We start from the raw sequence: 21,344 nt of genomic DNA on the forward strand, positions 1-21,344 counted from the left end.
GCATAATTTCTTCTTTGCTCTTCTAATTTATGATGTCATCCTCAAGAACAAATCTCTGTTCATATATAGATTTAATCAAGAAGGGTTTCAGTTTTATTTTTTTTTAATACTAGTCCTACCTTTTTATATAGCACATCAGGACTGATGTGACAAATGTAATGAGTCACTGACACTGATCAAGAGAATAATTTTTAATTACACATTATAAATATAAATATTAGATATTATAATCAAAATCTTGTTCCAACTTTCTCTTTAAAGATATCAAGCTGATGTGACTAAATTGTTATCTTTTTCCAAGCTCTTAACTTGTGCTTTCTCCACATTTCTTGCTATCTTATGAGATAATATGGCTCATCCGCTTCCATCAGTCTCCTCCATAAGATTTTTTCCAAATGAGTTTACCATTTTAAATTGGAGTTAAACTGCACTTCCCTTTATTCTACATGACAATGAAAATAAGTGTTTACAAGATAAAGCAATTTCTTTTGGCTTCCTTATTGTGGCAATTGATTTACATTGTTTAACTTCTTTAAAAAAATTACAATATTTGTCAATTTGCCACATTTATGCTTTAATTTTATAGCTTATATTTTCTTTATTCATTTTTTTGCTGAGATAATTGGGATTGACTTGCCCAGGAAGTGTGTTTCACACAGCTAGGAAGTGTTAAGTGTCTGAGGCTAGATTTGCACTCAGATCCTCCTGACTTCAGGGCTGATGCTCTATCCACTTCACCACCTAGCTGCCCCCTATTCTTACTTCTAGTTTCTAATTCTTTGTCTTAATTCTATCTTAACCCTCATTTTGACACATTCTAAAAAATCAATGAAAAGTTGCCTATCTATACAAAACCAGTTGATTTGGGAAAGACTCCCATATTTGTACTAGTTATTTCTTGCCTATTAGAATATATTTCAATTTTTGTGATGTTCTTTAACATTCACCATTTAGTGCCTACTCTCTTATTGAAACAAGTAGGCAAGAGGCTCACATGAGTGCAAATCTTCATTGCAATACAAATCTTTGACCTTTTTTGTTTATTAAATCTGAGTCATGTTTTCCAATAAATTTTTTGGCAACTTTACTATGCCCAACTTTGCATTAAAGTTATCAATTGTGCATTGATTTCATTTGTTGGTTTTATGTTCTTTTTATAACTTCTCTACCTCCAAATTTTCTTCAACAGATGTTGGTAGGTAATGGCAATTGTCTTTAATTGCTCTAGTTAAAAATGCTCATAATGGACAGTATCAAGAGTTGACCATGTCTCACAAAATAACCTTTTTTTTCTGTTGCTTTTGGATGCACAACAAAATTTCATTAACTCCCATTATTTTTCTCTCCAAGAACAATTTGTGAGCAATCCTTTCATTTAACTGCAACTTTTCTTTATCTTCTACCTTCATTTAGAACAATAATGCAAATTCTGGTATGACTGAGGTCATGTAGGTTAGCATGTTCTTAACTATTTTTTGTGACATGGCCCCTTAGGCAGTTTGATAAAGCCCATGGAACCATTATCTTTTTAAATACAGGAAAAAACTCACTGGATTACAAATAAAGTTAATTACATTGAAAGACACTTAGAATATATTAAAAAAAAAAACCCAAAACAAATTCACAGCCCCAAGATTAGGAACTCCTGATTTGCTTAAAAGTCCATTCAGTTCCCACTCACATTACAATACTAATAATTATGTACATATCTGTAGATGTCTACAAATTGTGTAACTGTGTACCATTGTAAAGTAAATATTTAAAATGCAAAAGGAAAAGTCACATTTAAAAAGTCATAGTAAATTCTTTATAATAAGAAGAATTCCTTCTGATCTTAACTGGTAATAAAGTTTTGAGATTGCTGAGCAACTATTTAGTGGGGAAAACAATCATTTGAAAAAGTCTAATTGAATTAAAAATAATTTTGTTTTGAGGATTTTGTGGTACCTCTTTCTGTTAGCAAGCAGCCTAAGCTTCTACTCAATCAGGGAATAGTTGACATGGATTGTTGAGAAAATAATTGGAGGATATCTGAGGTTAAGGGTTAAGTAGGAAGTGCTTCTGATTCTGAGTTCTACTTACTTTGCCACTCACTGTTCATGCAATGATAGGCAAAAAGGCTCAATTCCATTCCTAGGTGTCACTGACAATGTAATGTTCACCTACTTATAATAGGAAGGATCAAAAGTGCCACTTAAATGCATCATAAGGAATTCAAATGTAAAAATAAAAAATGCTACAGTCCAAGTATTTACTGCATGTCAAACACCTTTTCTGCATGGTAAAGCTCATGTAGAAGAGCAACATGCTTCCTATGTAGTACAGATGTTACCTTCCTGCACAGTGACAAAGTGTTTTGTACAAAGCAAGCACTGCTAACTCTTCTTCACCAGTAGGATTTTCTTGATCCATGCCATTCTCTTCTAAAAAGATAAGGAAACATCAGTATGACTATCTTTGCCAGCAAAGTATATTGAAAATGAAACATCACTAATTCCCAAATAATTATGAGTACTTTATGCCCTCAAATGAAACACCTGAGATGAAATGCTTTACACCCATACTCCCTCTTCTCTTCATCCCTCACTCCCATTAGTAAAAGAATCCCAGTCACCCAGGACAAGCAGAAATTGACAACACAACAATAGGACAACAATATGACAAGCTCAGCTCAATAAGCCAGGCCACCCAGGGACCAAATAATGTATTCATAAAGAGACTAGTTAACTAACAAAATACTCATCGCAACTCAACTGTTTCCCTGAGATCAGCTTTGAAAAGGTGGACCCACTAGGAAAGAAGTTATGATAAGAGTATAGCTATTAGAACAGGGGTCCTCAAGCTTTTTAAATAGGGGGCCAGTTCACTGTCCCTCAGACTGTTGGAGGGCCGGACTATAGTAAAAACCAAAACTTTGTTTTGTGGGCCTTTAAATAAAGAAACTTCATAGCCCTGGGTGAGGGGGATAATCATCCTCAGCTGCCGCATTTGGCCCGCCGGCCATAGTTTGAGGACTCCTGTATTAGAAGATAGAAGTCAGAAAAGAACTGCTTGGGGTCCTTAACTCTCCTTAAAAATAAACAAACACTGAATATTTGCCTTGACTCTACTGGACAACATACTATGGTTCATTCTGAATTTTCATCTCACCTCTAAATCTGTCCTGTAGTCCATTCTTAGATTATATCTACTTTCTTCCATTTTAGCCTGTTTCCCCCCACACCCCCCCAACATTGCCTATTTGCTCTCTCAAAAAATTTCCAGAGTAAGAGAGGTATCTCAAAGAACTATGAATAAATGAACTAAAATTACTAACAGAATGTGTTCAGAAATAACAATGTATAAAATAATGTACAGAATAGAATAAAATTAACTTTAACAAAAAACCCAAAATATTAACATAATTAATGAAGTGCCACTAACTTCTTTCAAATATTTACTCTTCTGTCAAAGATGTTTGAGTACATCAGGTCTAAATTCTTCATTGCCTCTTTCATTGATTAAAACTGGCTCAATATATTGCTTTAAAATTTATAGTAAAAAACAAATCTTATGTGAATCACCAATGTGTAGCCATTATACTGTAAACTCTTTGGGCATAGATATGCCATCCCTTATGTACTATCAATGAGTATTTAAGATACTGATATAACTAAATGTGCTTTAAAAGAAGTGGTTTGTTTGTTTGTTTTGTTTTTTGTTATTGTTATTTAACAATAACAGGGGATTGTTAAATATTTTATTATGAGTATAACTGAAAAATCAAAGCAAGCAACTAAATTTGCTTAGTAACTTATTTACTTTTATTTTAAATATATGCTATCATAACAAATAAGAATTTCTTTTTAAGGCAACAAATAAAAATAAAATAAGCACATTTCTGTAGAATTTTACTTTCTGTAATATGGAAAAATGGATTGCTCCAATTCAAAAACATTTTATTTGCAGTTGTATAACATAATGTAATCCAATTACAATTTATATATTCATCTTTTAAGTCATTAAAAAAATAAACAAACATGAGATAACTCAGTGTTTTCTAAAAGAAATTATCAAAAGAATGTTAAGGAGAAGTCATTACCTGTACATGAGGTAAGCAAGATTTGTACAATGTGTGCCATGGTGACAAGATGGAAAATGTGAAGATCTCCAGTGGTGAGGCTAAATCCTGAAAAATCCTGACATTGTAAAGTAGGGAACGAGAGTACCAAGCTTACCTAGGAAAAAGAGAGAATACACTAAGTATCAAAGAGTATTCACCTCATTTTTTTTTTTTTTTAATTATGAGTATGACAGTCATCAACAGCCAGGAAAACTTTCACAGATGAAAAGACTAAAAAGAACTATCTATGAAATAGGGACTCTACTGTGTACTTCTTTTTATTTTAAATTTTCCTTTACTTTCTTTAACTAAAGTATTTTTTACATTTCTCTACTCTATAATCTAATATTCATCATCTCATCAAGTGATCTTCCCCTCCCCTCCCTTCCTCCCACCCCCGAGGCAATTGGGGTTAAGTGACTTGTCCAGGATCACACAGCATTTAAGTATTAAATGTCTGAGACCAGATTTGAAATCAGGTCCTCCTGACTTCAGGGTTGGTGCTTTATCCATTGCACCACCTAGCTGCCCCAAGTGATCTTCCTTATTAGAGATCACAAACTGGAATTTTGACTCATTCTTGGTCAACAATAATCACTTAAAAAACAACGGATTTGAGATGAAAATTCTGCCCTAAATCATTAAATTTGTCCTATCTTACCTTTCACAATAACAATCATACATATTATCTCCACAACTACATTATGAATTAGATAGAGTGGATATAACTTTTGCATCAGATATGTAGCTGAAGCACTGAAAAGTTAAATCATTTTGCTTAAGTCACAGGGAGTATTTTAATTCTAGAGACTGACTCAGAACTAGAAAATCTTTTGATATCAATAGCTAGAATTCTTTTAACTAGAACAATTCTCTCTCAGTACTTTCTTATTTGTTTTTTTACCATTTTCAAAGAAGACTTCAATTTAACAGACAAACTATAAAATAAAATCTAGACTTTGCTATTCTCAGAAATACAATGATCCAAGAGTAATTTAAAGGACTTATAATGGAAAATGCTATCCATACCCAGAGAAAGAACTGATTGTGTCTGAATACAGACTGAAACATATTTAAAAAAAATTTTTTTTTCTTGAGGTTTTTTTTTGGGGGAAGGGAAGTGTGTGAAAATGTTTTGTATTTTTTGGGTTTTTTTTGCAACATAACTTTTATGGATATGTTTTGTATAATTTTCCATTTTCCTTCTGAATGGGAGAGGGAGATAGGAGGGAAAAAGAGAGAAAATCTGGAACTCAAAGTTTTAAAAAAAATGTAAAAAATTGTTTTACATGTAACTAGGGAAAATAAAATATTTTAGATAATTCTTCCCTGACCAAACTAATTATGTGAGTAACTCAGCTTTATAGAAAGTAATTATAATGAACATACTCACCAATAAATGAAACATGTCAATATCTAATATGCTTGGAAGATTTCCATATTTCTCATCAGGCACTAGTGCTGAATAATAAAAACAAAAATAAATTAGTAAACATTAAATTGATTTTAAAACTAAATAATATCTAAATTTAGTTTCACACAAGATACAAATGAATCTATAATTAATAACTTATAAAATTAATTTAGTTCATCCTGAAAGGTATTTATGTTCAAATATTTCAGGGCTTGTTCTATCTAAAAAATGTGCTAAATAAGAAAAATTATTTTACTAAGCAAAAATGCATATTTATTTTATTATTTTTATACTCATTAACAAAAACATTTCAAAATGTTAAAACTTACATGCAAAAAGTGTACAAAAATGTTCTTGCACCACTGAAAATGATGCTGCTGTCCAATGTGCAGCTGCAAATCTTGTTAATGACTTGAGACAGTCGTCCTGAAATGAGAAAATGGAAGTATTAACTATGAATAAAACTGCTACAGATGAATTGTTTGTATTTTCGCCAAGGCAACTATTAAAAATGTAGAACACAGAATTCTATTCTCTTTGGGAATTTACTAGGGTAAATCCACATCACATCCCAGCCTTTTGATTTGTCCCAAGAAGGTATTATCTCATGTAAAGTTACATTTATGCAATAAATATACAAATGGTTAGCATATAGATAATGTCTTGATTGTGATGTGGATGAACATAATTTAAGTGTCAAGGGCTTTAGTGTATGAGATAAGAAGAGAAATGGGGTGTGTTTAGGAGCACTCGTGCATGTGTGAGCATGTGTGCACACACACACACGCAATAGTAATAAGCTGAGAGGGGAGATAAAATTTACTCATAGATAAGATTTACTTCTGGGGAAGGGGGTTATAGAAAAATACTGTGTGTTAGAGGGCAGCTAAGTGGCACAGTAGATGAGAGTGTTTTAATCATTAAGACAAAAAGAGCAGCAATCCATTTCAATATCTTTGTCAAGAAAATCTCAAATGAGGCCAAAAAGAGCTGGACATGATTGAGAAGATTTGAACAATAACAACTATGGAAAAACAAGGGACTACATTTAGAAAAGCCTCCCCTGGAATTTAAAAGATGGAAAAATATCTGCCAAACACTTCAGCTAAGACTGCTTAAATAAACTAGATTTTCTATCCATCTAATAAATCTCTGATTGCTCATTGTTTTCCACTTCTCATTTCCAGAAGTACATTGTTATACTTAAGACAATTCATTTAGGAAGATTTTACTCAATCAACTTATAAGATTTAAAGAGAAACAAATAAGAATGAAACATATTTCTCATGTCATAATCATTTCTTCACACTCCCAAAAAGTGTGTTGGCTGCCACAGCAGGCTGCTATGCTATCATATGTCTATTTCCAATTTCAGTTTTTAACAGAAGAACAAGAGCTCAGGGGATCTCAATTACTTAAAGCCAAAATACATATTTTGATAGTCTTTAGAGCTGCCACACAGGAAAAGAAATGTTTCATTCAAGACGACTTCCATGAGACCACACTTCTCTTCATTGCCACTAGTGTCCTCAGGTATTACTCTTGAAGACCCTGAATGGCAGTTGTCAAACTCAAGGAGAAACAGGGGATATTAGTTGGTACAGAAAAATCCCTATAAGTTGGATATTGACTTAATTTTTAAATGTAGTATTATTTATGTCTTACTATGTTTTTACTTAATTTATTAATTATTTCCTAATTATATTTTAATCTGGTTTGGACCACAATCAAGAATGTTTTGGGCCACATGGGCCCTAGCAGTGTATTGGACACTTCTGCTCTAGAGCAAAGCAGATGTTTTATTTCATTTTTTGTTTTTGCTATATTCATAGCCGAAATTCTACATATGAAGCTTATTTTAAGTCTTCATGAAAAGTAAATGAAATGATTTTAAGTGGCATAAAAGAACATGTTTTAATACGAAGGGGATGAACCAAAATAAAAGTAGCTACTTCATAATTTAAAAAAGCCTCAAAACACTAAACAGTATCTTAAATTTATTCCATTCATATTTTTCATATAATCAAGAACAAGGTGAGATCTTACCTGTCGGCAAGGCAAATGACCAAATAATGGTTTCTCTTCGTCATTTAATATTCTTTCTATAGAAAACAATATAATGATCAAATTTAGGTGTTAGAGTTTTTAAGTCACTTCACTTGTAATATGTTAATATTGAGCTAAAACTCAAAAGTGTTACTTTTGAACTATAAGAAATCAGTCCCCAAGGAGATTTTTAAAAATATTCATTCATAATTTATAATCTGTCAATCTGGATATTGCTGCTGAGGTAGTTGTTTGTCTTTTATTTACATTACTATACTGATTTACAATGAGCCTTACCTATAGTTTGAATAGTATATGCACAGCTACCCCAACACATTATAGGCACACGGGGATCCTCTTCATTGGGATGAACTTTTAGTCCTACTTTGTAAGTGGCTGTTCCAAATGTTGTCAGCATTTCTTTAATACTTTCAGAATATGGATTCCTGAGGTGAACAAATATGGGGTTAGTTCCAAAACATTGTATGCTCACATTAATTTGAAGGCAAATTTTCTTGGATGCTGTTCCCTCTATTTGATATGTGTTCAATGTGCAAGGTTTTAATGTTTTTTATAAGACAGTAAATTTTTCACAATATACTGAACATGTGTAAATGTGAATTCGCTATATGCATCTTTGCTGTGAGAGGAAAAAAAACAACACACAAACCAGAATTATGCTACAATGTTTAATTTTGAAAACATAGAAGCATACTGAAGAACTAGATAATGACTAAATTAACTATAATGCCCAAAAGGAATGGAATATTATTGTGCAGTAATAAAGCACCGGAATATTATTGTGCAGTAATAAAGCACCAATATAAAAATATAGAGAAACAAACACTAACTCATATGAAATGACCAAAATGAAATAAGCATATATTTTATATCAATATATACAATAACATAAATAGAATAAACAAAGAAGCAAATGAACACTAACTAATAATAATAATAATAATAATAATAATCAAAAATGGCTCCAAGAGATGAGAAAATACATCTCCTTTACTTCAATGAAAAAGTGGGAAGTCTATGATTTGAAATACCCCCTATATTCTCAGATTTGACTGACAGATTCACTGGTTTTATGGAACCTTTTTCTTTTTCCTTTCTTTTTTATTTGTTGTTACAAGATGAATCTATAAATAGGGGAAATGTGAAGGACATACTTGAAAATGAAAGTCATATAAAAGTAAAAAATATCAATAAAAACAATGAAAAAAAAGAACTGTATATTTATAATGTTTACTTAAGATGAGAAGACTAACTTTGGTTGAAAATCAGGCCTAAATCCTTCAGGGAACTGTGGTTCAATCATACTTTGTGAGTTTTCAGAAGACAGAGTACCTACAAGAAAAGCCACACATTATATATGTATACACACACACACATACACACATACTACTCAAACCACTGAAAATATTTTTATCTGGCTATTAAAAGCATTGATAAGTCAAAGAAGCTTTAGATGTAATCTTAGAAATTCAATGTAACCTCCTTAATCTCCCATAATTGTGCCATCAAAATGGGGTTTCTCTAGCTCCTTAATCTCTTCCTTGAAGCAAAAATTAAATGCCAGCTAATTTAACCACAATTTGCTGAATGTCTAAGTCTCAAAGACTTAAGCTTTGCGGGTTAGACAGTATGATGTTAGATGGCATAAGTGGGATCCCAAAATGATCCCCAAAACCTGGAACATTGGCTTAAATTCCTTAAATTAAAGGAATGAATACATTTAAGGGATAAATGTAAAGTGTTATAAACAATCAACTATACAAATATAGGACAAAGAATATATAGTTAGGTAGCAGTTTATATGAAAGATGTTTTTTAGAGGAAAAGATGATTAGTGAATTGATAATATGATGTGGCAAAGTTAAACTAATATATTCACATATTCTTCTTAAGCTGGATTAAGGTGTGTGCATACGTGTCCAGAATATGATTCAACAGACAATACCTAGTCCTAGCTAGCCAACATTTTGAGTACTGAGTCCAGTTTCAATAGTTACATTTCAGGAAGGACACTGATCAGCTGGTACATGTCTAAAGTGGTACATGTCTTCAATTATTAGAAAAGTTTCCAGATAAAGACTGTTTTGACCCCTAGGACAAAATTAGCTTTAATAGCTGAAGGTACAATGAAAAGAATGCTGTATTTGCAGTAAGATGAATTTAGACTATTTTATTTACTACCTTTGAGAACCTGGGAAAATTACTCCCTCCCCTCCCTCCTCTCTCTTTCTGAGATGAAAAAGAGGGCACTAGACCAGATAACTTCTTTAAAGCCTCTTCTACCTCTAACTCCATAATTCTCAGATTGGTACAAATGGATAGACTATCAGGGAATAAAGAAAGACTCCTAACAATTAAGAGCTGTTAAAAAAATAAAATGGTTGTCTCAGGATGTGGTTGTCATCCTTGTCATCATCGTCATCATTATTGTCGTCATTGTCATCTTTTCTGGGATATCCTGACTTCTGATGGCAAGTATAGAAATTTCGACCTTAGAAAGCAAGGGCAGGGTGGTAAGAGAGACCAGGCTAAGGTGCTTTGCTTTCTTAAATATTGATACAAATTTGCTCCTATTTCTTGATGACAAAACAATGTCAGGAATAATGTAACTAGCTAGTCTGTTAGTAATAAGTGATTTCATATAAACAGTACTTTAAAAAATTTACAGTTCTTTATCTCATTTCAAAACAATTCTGTGAGTAGGTGTAGTATTATCATTTCTATTATACATTTGAAAGAAGTGAAATACTATATCTACTCACAGAAATAGTGAAATGGAATTAGTAATAAAATAATAATAATTATTATAAAGGGGTAGGGTAATTTTCCCAAGCTCTCAAAGATAGTAATAAAATAAAACAGTAACTCAGTGCTTGCTCCAATGGAAAAAATGAAATCAGAACTTACTAAACTTACTTTCTTCTTTCTGTAGGATCTGCAATGCTTTTATCTGTTGAGATACGGTTTTAATCCACTGAACAAGATTTGGTTGGTCAGAAAAATCTAGCCTGTCAGAAATGATAAGCAATGTTAAAAAACAGGCAAGAGTAAGATACCAAACATAGGAGTTCTTCAAATAATCACAAATATACTTCAATTCTTTCAACTAATTATGAGGAAAAAAAATCACATTTGCATTAGTAAATAAACTATACACAAGTGCTTTCAAAACAAAAACTGTTATTTATTAGTCTACTATAAATAAAAATAACTCAGAATGTTTGTCTTTAAATTTTCCAAAAGTAGAATTTTAAACTTTAAAGCATCAACCACTCTTAACTAAGCTATGTGTATCTAAAAATATTTATATTTTAACAAAGCAAACCACCCACCCCTCCCCATATCTGAATTAGGAATAACTCATAAAACTTAATTACAAATTTCTAATGTAGTTCTCTGTAACTTATAATCTTTGTCTCCTCCAAAAAGTAGACTCATTTCAATATCATACTACCCTTTCATTATTTAAAAAATGAAATCTGACTTTTTAAATAATGTCATTTGAGGTTAAAAAATTTCATTCAATGTTATAGTTATATGTTATAATTATATGAATAGTGGATTTGATTTCAAATTTCTTTAAAGAATCCAAACAATAACACATGAAATATAGATTACTTGTAAGAAAAGAACTGTTTAAAATGCTTTATTACTAACACCTGTTGATATCCTTAGTACTAACTTCTAAATTTTCCAGTCTATTTGTTGTCTTCTAATGACATATCACAAACCTTGCATAATGGAGGGCTAAATACATTTCTCTTGTAAGAAGCTGACAACAAACTGGTATTGGGAAGAGGAACAAAAAAACTAATATCAAAAGTAATACGTCTCTAAACTATTAGGAGCTGGTAAGAAGCAGAGGAAGGAATAAAATTGAGTCTGACAATATAAGAGCAAAACAATAAGAAGGTCCATGTAATCTAACTTTAAGATTATTGCCATGGATGAAAGTGTTGTGGAAAAGACAGAGAATATACCATATTTGGATGATAAGGGGAAGAAGTTTGATGATACTGTCAAAGTGAAAGGTGGAAAGAGCTATGATTATAGAAATTTGTGGTATTATACCTATAAGTTAGTACTTATAACTATTACCAAGCTGTAGAAATGGTACAATATAGTACTAAATAAATGTCTATATTTGACTCAAAAACACTAAGTATATTTTTCTATATACACATTTTCAGGGCATGTTGAGGAGAACTCTGTAGCTTTGAGCAGAAAGAACTATTTTAAAAATCTTAACTTCTAGCAATCATAGCAGAAGGTGCAATTCTCTTTTGAAAAACCCTTTTTTTGGGGGGGGACTATTAATTACTACTAAAGCTACAAGGACCACAAGACTTATCTTACAAGCAAAGATGGGTTTACTTGGAGATTATTCTTTATACCTGTTCACACTCAAGAGAGAGTAAGTCTGGAACCAAACATCCTGTTTCCTGTTTTACCAATGTTTAATACTAGGAAACTAAGAGACATGTGGACTTAGTTTACAGGTCAAGTCAAATTCACTCTTCACAAATATTTAAAGGCTTGAATGGAAATATCAAAGTATTAGATCTCCAAAACCTAAAAAAGTCTAGAGACATTTAAAAAATATTCTAATTTAATAGACATACATACTATTAAATATATTGCTTTTAGGTCCCCAATTCCTAGAGGCATTTATTAAAAAACAATATTTCATCTGTTAAGATATATTACAGTATGTACAATTTGAGGCCTCTAAGTTACATTATAGAGTTCAAAGGAAAAATAATGAAAAAATTGGACATGTGATAGGTTCTTTAATGCTTAGAAGGCAAAATTATAGAGACTTAGTTTTCAAATATAAGGTTTTAAAAATATCTATACAATGTAGAGACATTTGTGAGCAATTATTATAACCCTCCTTTATGGAAATGAAAAATATACTAAATGGATTTATTCTAAGAAATGACTAATAGAGGTTTGTAGAATGCTTTGAAAACATTAAACAGGAACATATATTATCTGGCCCTAATTTTTACAAACTTAAGATGATTAATATGTCATTATCTTTAATGCATATTTTCACTTCATTAATGAAGTATTATAAGCTAGAGTACCTGTTAGATATACTTCTTGGAGGCAGAAGCAAAGGAATAACAGTATTGCTTAAACATTCACAAAGGGGACAAAGGAATTCTCCATTTTCTACATCATAGCTTGTGTGCACACGTAATCTCTGTTGTCTTCTTTGTTCCTTTGCTTGTACAGCATCAAAATACCTTTAAAATAGGAGTTTTAAGTATTAAGAAAAATTGTTAGGTCTTTTAACGAACTTTTAACTTTAAAAAATGATTTACTAAGTATATAGTTTCCACAAAAGATTCAGCTCTGGCGCCAAATAGTTATGTAACTTTGGACAAGTCAAACATTTTTGGGTCTTGTTCTCATCTGTAAAAGAAAGGTGTTAAACTAGATAACTCTAAGGCTGATCCTAGCTCTTCTATGATTCACAAATGACAATCCAGAACATAGATGAAGCTCTGAGAGTCATAGGTTTTACTCTTTTGCTGAAGATTTGGTAGCAGGAAACTGTATTGCATTATTAAGAAACTATATTTACCAGAATCCTGTGAAATATTTAATATATTTATCAAAGTAAATAAATAATATATTTTTTGCAAAGCGGTATCTTGGTTTCTTATGCAATAATTTTTTCCAAGTTTTATATAATCAGCATTTAGAATATGAATAATGAATTTTATGTTTTAGGAGAGGTGAACTTTTTATTTGTCTGCATGAATTTTTCTTCATCCTGTCCAAAAGACTTCTATTGACAATGGGTAACTGATATCTATCACTCTTTCCCACTTTTAAGTAAAAATAATAAAATATTTCTATGTTCACAATCATGAAATAATTCCATATTATATCAACTTTGAGGGGTGGGTATAAATAGTTAGTGGCACAAGTAGTAAAGATGATCCAGGGCTATGACTATTTTGCTTTATTTCCCAAGAACTCCAGCTTAGGAAACTCAAAAGAACACTGTGGCTGCCTTAGGCCTTACTCTATACAAAATGGCCTGACTAAGGTGGGTGACAGTTCTAGTTTGTCTTTAGCAGCAGTAAGCTATGATAGCCTGGAAAAATAAGTAGCTAGTATGACTTCCCTAGGAAACAAGACTATTTAACTTGGGCCTAAAGACAGAAAAGAGACCATTTCCAAAACAAGAGGTCAATTCTCACCCTTCCTGAAACTGAATTTCACTTTTAAAATCTTCCTTTTCCAATTATAGTATTTCATATTTGTCAATATGCAGTATCTTCCTTATAAAGGAAGAAACGGTTATATTTACTTGTAATACTATATATGTACCTACACAATCTTATAAATATTTGTAAATCATTACTTTTATTAGCAACAAATAGGGCACATCAATTTTATAACTTGTCCAAATAAGATATTTGTCACTGCAATTCTGCTGTTCTTTTTTCTGGTATTGAACTTCCTTTAATAGTTTAAAAGTTTGATTTTGAGAATTAAAATGAGCTTAACATTTTCTAATTTACTATGATACTTTGCCAAAATGAGCTATTCATTAGTGCTACAAGCTACAGTTGTATTCCACAGGACAACTCAGGATGCATGAATAATGGATTATATTTTTCTATACAAAAAGGAAAAAAAAGCATTTATTCTCCAAATGAAAAAATGTGCTCTCAAAAGTTGTATTTCAATTCTCCATCATGGTTTAAAGATGACCCTAAACTATCTACAAGGTAAATCAAATTCAATTTATTAAATTTGAGGTGTCAAGTTTTTTGCAGTAGGCAGACTGAGGGGGGAAAAATAAAATTCTAGGTCTCAGAATGCTTGGTTTACATTCTACTTGAGGGAACAACATGCACACAAATAAGTACATACAGAAAACAAAATTAAATTATTTTTGAGGGTACATTTAAGCAAAGGACAGACTTCTGAGGGGAAGAGAATAGACAAGGTTCTAATACAGAAGCAGTCTTGAGTGAGTTTGAAGGAAACAATGTACATAATGACTGAGGTAAAGTAGGGATCATGTTTAAGATTTAATTGAAAAGCTTTTGCAAAGGAAAAGTATGTGAATAACAGCAAGACCAGTTTGGCTGGATTGTAGAGGCAAATAATATACATTAAGACTAGAAAGGTTTGAGTGGTCAGTATTTTTTTTTTTTATTTTTCTTTATTTAATAGCCTTAATTTCAGGTATAATATCATGGAATATTACAGTTAAGTATTGCCAAACTCTTTCAATTTTTCACCTTTTTCACCCACTCCCTCCCTAGATGGCAGGATATCAGTGATGTTAAATATAGTTAAAATATAACTTGATACACAATAGTACATGACTCAAAACATTATTTTGCTTGTACAAAAAGAATCAGACTCCTGGAATTATTGCATTCAGCTTGCAGAAATCAAAGATGCAGGTGCATAAATAGGATCGGAATTCAATGCAGGCTTTTAGTCATCTCCGTTCTTTCGGGTATAGTTCAGTTACAGTTCATACGTCATTGAAATGATTCTGGTGACTTATTTGCTGGATGGCCTATCAATCAGGACTATCATCATCTAGCATTGTCGTTGACAGTATAGACCTGGCCTGACATCTTCATGCTCATTAGAAGTCTCTCCAGCCTTTCTGAAACATGTTGTCATTTACAGAACAGTAATTCCTAATTCATATACACATTTCAGCTTCCGAGTGGACATCCATTCAGTTTCAGTTTACCATACAAGGGTCCAAACATTGCAATACAGGTCCCTTTCCTTCTTTATAATCTCTTTGGGATATAATCCCAGTAGTAACACTGCTGGATCAAAGGGTATGCACAGTTTGATAACTTTTTGAGCATAGTTCCAAACTACTTCTCCAAAATGGTTGATCTGCTTCACAACTCCACCAACAATGAATCAATGTCCCAGTTTTCCCACATCCCCTCCAACAATCATCATTATTTTTCCTGTCATCTTCAGCCAATCTGACAGGTGTGTAGTGGTATCTTAGAGTTGTCTTAATTTGCATTTCTCTGATTAATAATGACTTGGAGCATCTTTTCATATGACTAGAAATAGTTTCAATTTCTTCATCTGAGAATTGTCTGTTCATATCCTTTTGACCATTTTTCAATTGGAGAATGGCTTGATTTTTATAAATTAGAGTTAATTTTCATATATTTTGGAAATGAGGCCTTTATCAGAACCTTTGACTGTAAAAAATATTTTCCCAGTTTATTGCTTCCCTTCTAATCTTGTCTGCATTAGTTTTGTTTGTACAAAAACTTTTCAGTTTGGTATAATCGAAATTTTCTATTTTGTGATCAGTAATGATCTCTAGTTCTGCTTTGGTCATAAAAACCTTCCCCTGGTGGCTCCAGTTTAAGGAATATATATTTCAAATAGAGAAATTTGCATTTGCTCCTAGAGGTAACAGAGAGCCACTAATGTTTACTGTCAGACTCGTGCTTAGAAAAATCAGTCTGATAGCTGTAGGGTTAATGAGGTGGAACAGAGAAAGACTTGAGGCAAAGAAATCAATTAGAAGGTTACTGTGACAGTCTAGAGAAAAAGATATTAAGAATGTGGAATAGAGTGATGGCTGTTGAGTAGATCAAAGAGAACAAAACTGACATGTTGGGGAGGAACAAACAGAACTTGGACACTCACTAGATATATGAGATGGAGAGTGAGGAGTCAAGGATGATTCCAAGGTTATAAACTTGGCTGATTGGAAGGACATAGTACCAATTCTCAGATGAAGAAATTGAAACTATTTCTAGTCATATGAAAAGATGCTCCAAGTCATTATTAATCAGAGAAATGCAAATTAAGACAACTCTAAGATACCACTACACACCTGTCAGATTGGCTAAGATGACAGGAAAAAATAATGATGATTGTTGGAGGGGATGTGGGAAAACTGGGACATTGATGCATTGTTGGTGGAGTTGTGAACGAATCCAACCATTTTGGAGAGTAGTTTGGAACTATGCTCAAAAAGTTATCAAACTGTGCATACCCTTTGATCCAGCAGTGTTACTACTGGGATTATATCCCAAAGAGATTATAAAGAAGGGAAAGGGACCTGTATGTGCACGAATGTTTGTGGCAGCCCTTTTTGTAGTGGCTAGAAACTGGAAACTGAATGGATGTCCATCAGTTGGAGAATGGCTGAATAAATTGTGGTATATGAAAATTATGGAATATTACTGTTCTGTAAGAAATGACCAACAGGATGATTTCAGAAAGGCCTGGAGAGACTTACACGAACTGATGCTGAGTGAAATGAGCAGGACCAGGAGATCATTATATACTTCAACAACAATACTAGATGATGACCAGTTCTGATGGATCAGGCCATCCTCAGCAACGAGATCAACCAAATCATTTCTAATGGAGCAGTAATGAACTGAACTAGCTATACCCAGAAAAAGAACTCTGGGAGATGACTAAAAACCATTACATTGAATTCCCAATTCCTATATTTATGCACACCTGCATTTTTGATTTCCTTCACAAGCTAATTGTACAATAATTCAGAGTCTGATTCTTTTTGTACAGCAAAATAATGTTTTGGTCATGTATACTTATTATGTATCTAAGTTATATTTTAATATATTTAACATCTACTGGTCATCCTGCCATTTAGGGGAGGGGGTGGGGGGGGGTAAGAGGTGAAAAATTGGAACAAGAGGTTTGGCAATTGTTAATGCTGTAAAGTTACCCATGTATATATCCTGTAAATAAAAGGCTATTAAATAAAAAAAAAAAAAAAAAAGGAAGGACATAGTACCTTTGATAGAAATAGGAATATTTGGAAGAGAAGTGAAGGAGAAAGACAATGAGTTTTGTATTGGAAACAATGAGTTTGAGATGCCGGCAGTACAACCATTCAGAATGTGAAGAGAAACTGAGGGGATGCCCATCAATTGGGGAATGGCTGAATAAATTGTGGTATGTGAGTATGATGGAATATTATTGTTGTATGGGAAAGGATGAGCAGGATTCTCTTAAAAAACAAAACAAAAACCTGGAAAGTCTTCCATGAACTTCAAGCAAAGTGAAATGTACTGTATACAAAATAATAGCAATATTCTAGGATGATCAGCTGTAAATGACTTTGCTATTCTCAGCAGTACAATGATCTAAGACTGTGCTAAAGGACTTATGATGAAAAATCCTATACATACCCAGAGAAGGAACTGATTATATCTGAATACAGATTGAAGCATACTCTCTCTCTCTCTCTTTTTACCTTTATTTTTCTCGAGTTGTTTTTGTTTGTTTGTTTTTTAGGGTAGAAGATTTATGCTTTTTTTTCAAAAGATGTAAAGATGAGAAGATGTTTTGGATATCTTCACATGTGGTTTCTTAATGGGGGCTGGGAGTGGGGATAAAGGAAAATCTGAATTCAAAAGTCTTAAAAAACAAATGTAAAAAATAGTTTTAAATTTAATTGGGGAAAATATTCTATGAATAAGTAAATAAAAGAGAAAAAAAAGGAACAAAATGTACAAGAGGTAGGAGTTGATACAAGAAAGGCTGGAGGGGGGGATGACAGCTAGGTGGTGCAGTGGATAGAACAACAGCCCTGAAGTCAAGAGGACCTGAGTTCAAATCTGGCCTCAGACACTTAACACTTCCTAGATGTGTGACCCTGGGCAAGTCACAACCCCAAATGCCTCAGCAAAAAAAAAAAAAAAAAAAAAGACATAGAAGAAAGGCTAGGACTTGATATATGGACCTGGGAGTCATCTGCATAGAGATTAAACCCATGAGAACTTATAAGAGTGTAGAAACCAAATGAGAGCATAGAAACAGATGATAAAAGGGTCAGAGCTTAAGGGGTATACTAAGAAGTTGGAGGGTGGAATATGAATGATGATCCATTAAAGGAAATTAAAGGAGTAGTCACACAGGTAGTAAGAAATCCAAATGAGAGCAGTATCATAAAAGCATACTTGGTATGACTTGTCATATAGGTCTAGGAAGAATAGAGTATTCAAAAAAGCCACATGCTACAGAGAGTTCAAGTAGGAGGAGGATAGACAAAAGATCACTTGGTAACTTTTAGAGAAAATCGATGCCAGGCATGTACTATGTATGTAGGAGATAGAGGAAAAACAAAGTCTTTACTCTCTCAAGAAGCTTACTTTTTTTTTTTAAACTTGATAGGTTGCTTTAGTTACCACACATCACAAGCACAACACAATGAATATACTTTTCAAGATAGTGCAAATGTATCCATTGTACAGAGACAATTAAGTATAATACAAAAAAAGTATTAACATTGGTAAACTCACATTTCAATTAAATGCAGATAAGCAATCCCTCTTAAGTGTATAAATAAACAGAAAATGATGCCTAATTAATAGCCATATTAGCATATAAGAGAACAGAAAAAAGAAAATAATGACTAAAATGAAATAGCAAAAATGTTAATGAATAAATTCAATTACATGTAAGATACATATTCCATGGATAAACTTTGAAATTTTTATCTGGCTATATATGAAATGACTTTCTTTACTTTCTCCAGTGACATCACAAATTAGTCTCTATCAGGGATTCTTTATTTTAATTAATAATAAATAATAAATAATAAAATAATAAAAATATTATTACTTTAAATTAATAGCTTTTAATTTTCAAAATACATACAAAGATAGTTTTAACATTCACCCTTGTAAAACCTTGTATTCCCAACTTAAGAAACTTACATTCTAAGGGAGGAGACAAAACATGTACAAAAATTAGGACATAGAAGATACATATAGAGTAGATGTTAAGGCTCTTACAGAGTCTGGAATTCTAAGAGGCAGAGGTTAGGAGGGAGTATATTTTAGACATGGAGAAATGCCAATGCAAAAATGAGGAGAAGGAAGATGAAGTATCAAATATGAAGAACAAGCAGTGAGCAGGTATTGCTAACCTATAATGTATGTAGAGGGGGATTAATATATAAGAAGACTGGAAAGATAGGAAGGAGTAGGGATGTAAAAAGTCGAAGAAGTTTTAAGTTTGATTTTGGAGGTAAAAGGGAAACACTGGAATTTATTGAATGAGACTTTAGAAGAGGGAATGATATGGCTAGATATGGTTGCAGGAAAAATCACTTTTGCAGGTGTGTGAAGGATAGAGAAGAGTAGGGAAAGACTTAAATTAGGCAATTCAATTTGAAGGAGATAAGGGCATGAAATAGAGTGTGGTTGTGTGAATGAAGAGGTGCAAGAAATAATATAGGGAAATAAATTTCAAAATTTTTCAACTGAATGGTTATATAGGGTAAGTGAGAAATTGAAGATGACTAGGTTTTATATTTGCATGACTTGGAAGAATGCTGGTACCTTCAACTGTAAAAATGGGAACTTCTGAAACTGGGTGGAGGTAAAGATATTCTGATTTTGGATATGTTGTTTGAGATTTAGGTGAGACATACAATTCAAAATGTACAGCAGGCAGTTGGTGATGCCAGACTAAAGTTCAGAAGACTAAGAATGGGTATATATATTTGAGAATCTTACTTTCACTGAGATGATAACTTAAATTCATAGGAGATGAAGATTATCAAGTGTGGAAATATAGAGAAAAATGAGAAGGCCTAGGACAGAGCCTTGGAGCACATTCAACGTAGATGTGCCATACCTTAAGATCTTACATAGATAGGAGGAGAACCATGAAAACACTGAGAAGAGACTATTCAGGAAGAGAATGTGATTAACAGTTTCAAATACTGCAGAGGATGAAGAGTGGGGACTAAGAAAAGATCATTAAAATTGGCAATTAAGAGACCACTGATACCTGTGGAAAGAACAGATTTAATTCTGTGATGAAGCTGTGAGTCAGAATGAAATGGGTTGAGAAGTGAAGGCAATAAGAATATACTCCTTTTTTTAAGACTTGGAAGGGAGATAATTTAAGAAGATGGTAAATTCAAGTGAAGTTAAAAAAATTTTTTTTAAAGATAGAGGAGACACTTATCTGGGAATGTTTATAAACATCAGATAATTTTTGAGTACAAAAGATATGCAACTGTTGGTGGGTCTATAAACTAATTTAATCATTCTGGAAAACAATTTGGAATTATGCCCAAAACAGTGTATTGTGCATGTGTAACCGTGTATGATAAAATTGTCTAATTATAAAACTGTATACCTCCTATGAACCAGCAGTAATGATCTAGGGCTGTACCCTAGGATATCAAAGAAAAAAAAAAGGATCGATATGTACCAAAATATTTCTAGCAACTCTTTTTGTGGTGGCAAAGAATTGGAAACTGAGGGGATGCTCATCAATTGAGGAATGGCTAAAGAAGCTATGGCATATGATTGTGATGACATACTATTATATCGTAAGAAACAATGAAGAGGAGAGTTTCAGACAAACGTAGGAAGACCTGTATGTACTAATGAAGTAAGGAGAACTAGGAAAACAATCTCCACAGAAACAGGAATATTGTAAAGATAATCAATTTTGACTTAGTAACTCTGATCAACATAATGACCTATCACAATTCCAAAGGACTGAGGATGAAAAATGCTATCTATCCTCCAAATAAAGAACTGAAACACTCAGAATACAGAAATTTGTTTTTCTGACTATATGTGTTTGTAATAGATTTTGTTTTTCTTTCCTTCTTCTTGAGTAGGCGAGAGAAAAGAGAAGGGAGAGAATTTTGAACTGAAAATAATAAAAAACTGTGTGTTCAAAAATAATAGAAAAAGAAGTGAAAGTTCTGGCAGGAAGGGCCTC

The 21,344-nt window shown here is 32.5% G+C and overlaps 1 protein-coding gene across 1 annotated transcript in view; it reads right to left on the bottom strand.

Moving 5' to 3' along the window:
• The window catches only part of UBR2 (ubiquitin protein ligase E3 component n-recognin 2), a 155,164-nt gene that overhangs the window by 15,106 nt on the left and 118,714 nt on the right, over positions 1 to 21,344 (bottom strand). The window contains 10 exon segments of the mRNA XM_031964839.1: positions 2,333 to 2,423; positions 4,082 to 4,217; positions 5,496 to 5,563; positions 5,846 to 5,942; positions 7,563 to 7,618; positions 7,860 to 8,008; positions 8,837 to 8,915; positions 10,491 to 10,591; positions 12,674 to 12,839; positions 14,137 to 14,223. Of these exon segments, the coding sequence (XP_031820699.1) occupies positions 2,333 to 2,423; positions 4,082 to 4,217; positions 5,496 to 5,563; positions 5,846 to 5,942; positions 7,563 to 7,618; positions 7,860 to 8,008; positions 8,837 to 8,915; positions 10,491 to 10,591; positions 12,674 to 12,839; positions 14,137 to 14,223 (1,030 nt within the window).

Source organism: Sarcophilus harrisii, chromosome 4 (assembly GCF_902635505.1).
Source record: "Sarcophilus harrisii chromosome 4, mSarHar1.11, whole genome shotgun sequence".
Classification (NCBI taxonomy): Eukaryota; Metazoa; Chordata; class Mammalia; order Dasyuromorphia; family Dasyuridae; genus Sarcophilus; species Sarcophilus harrisii.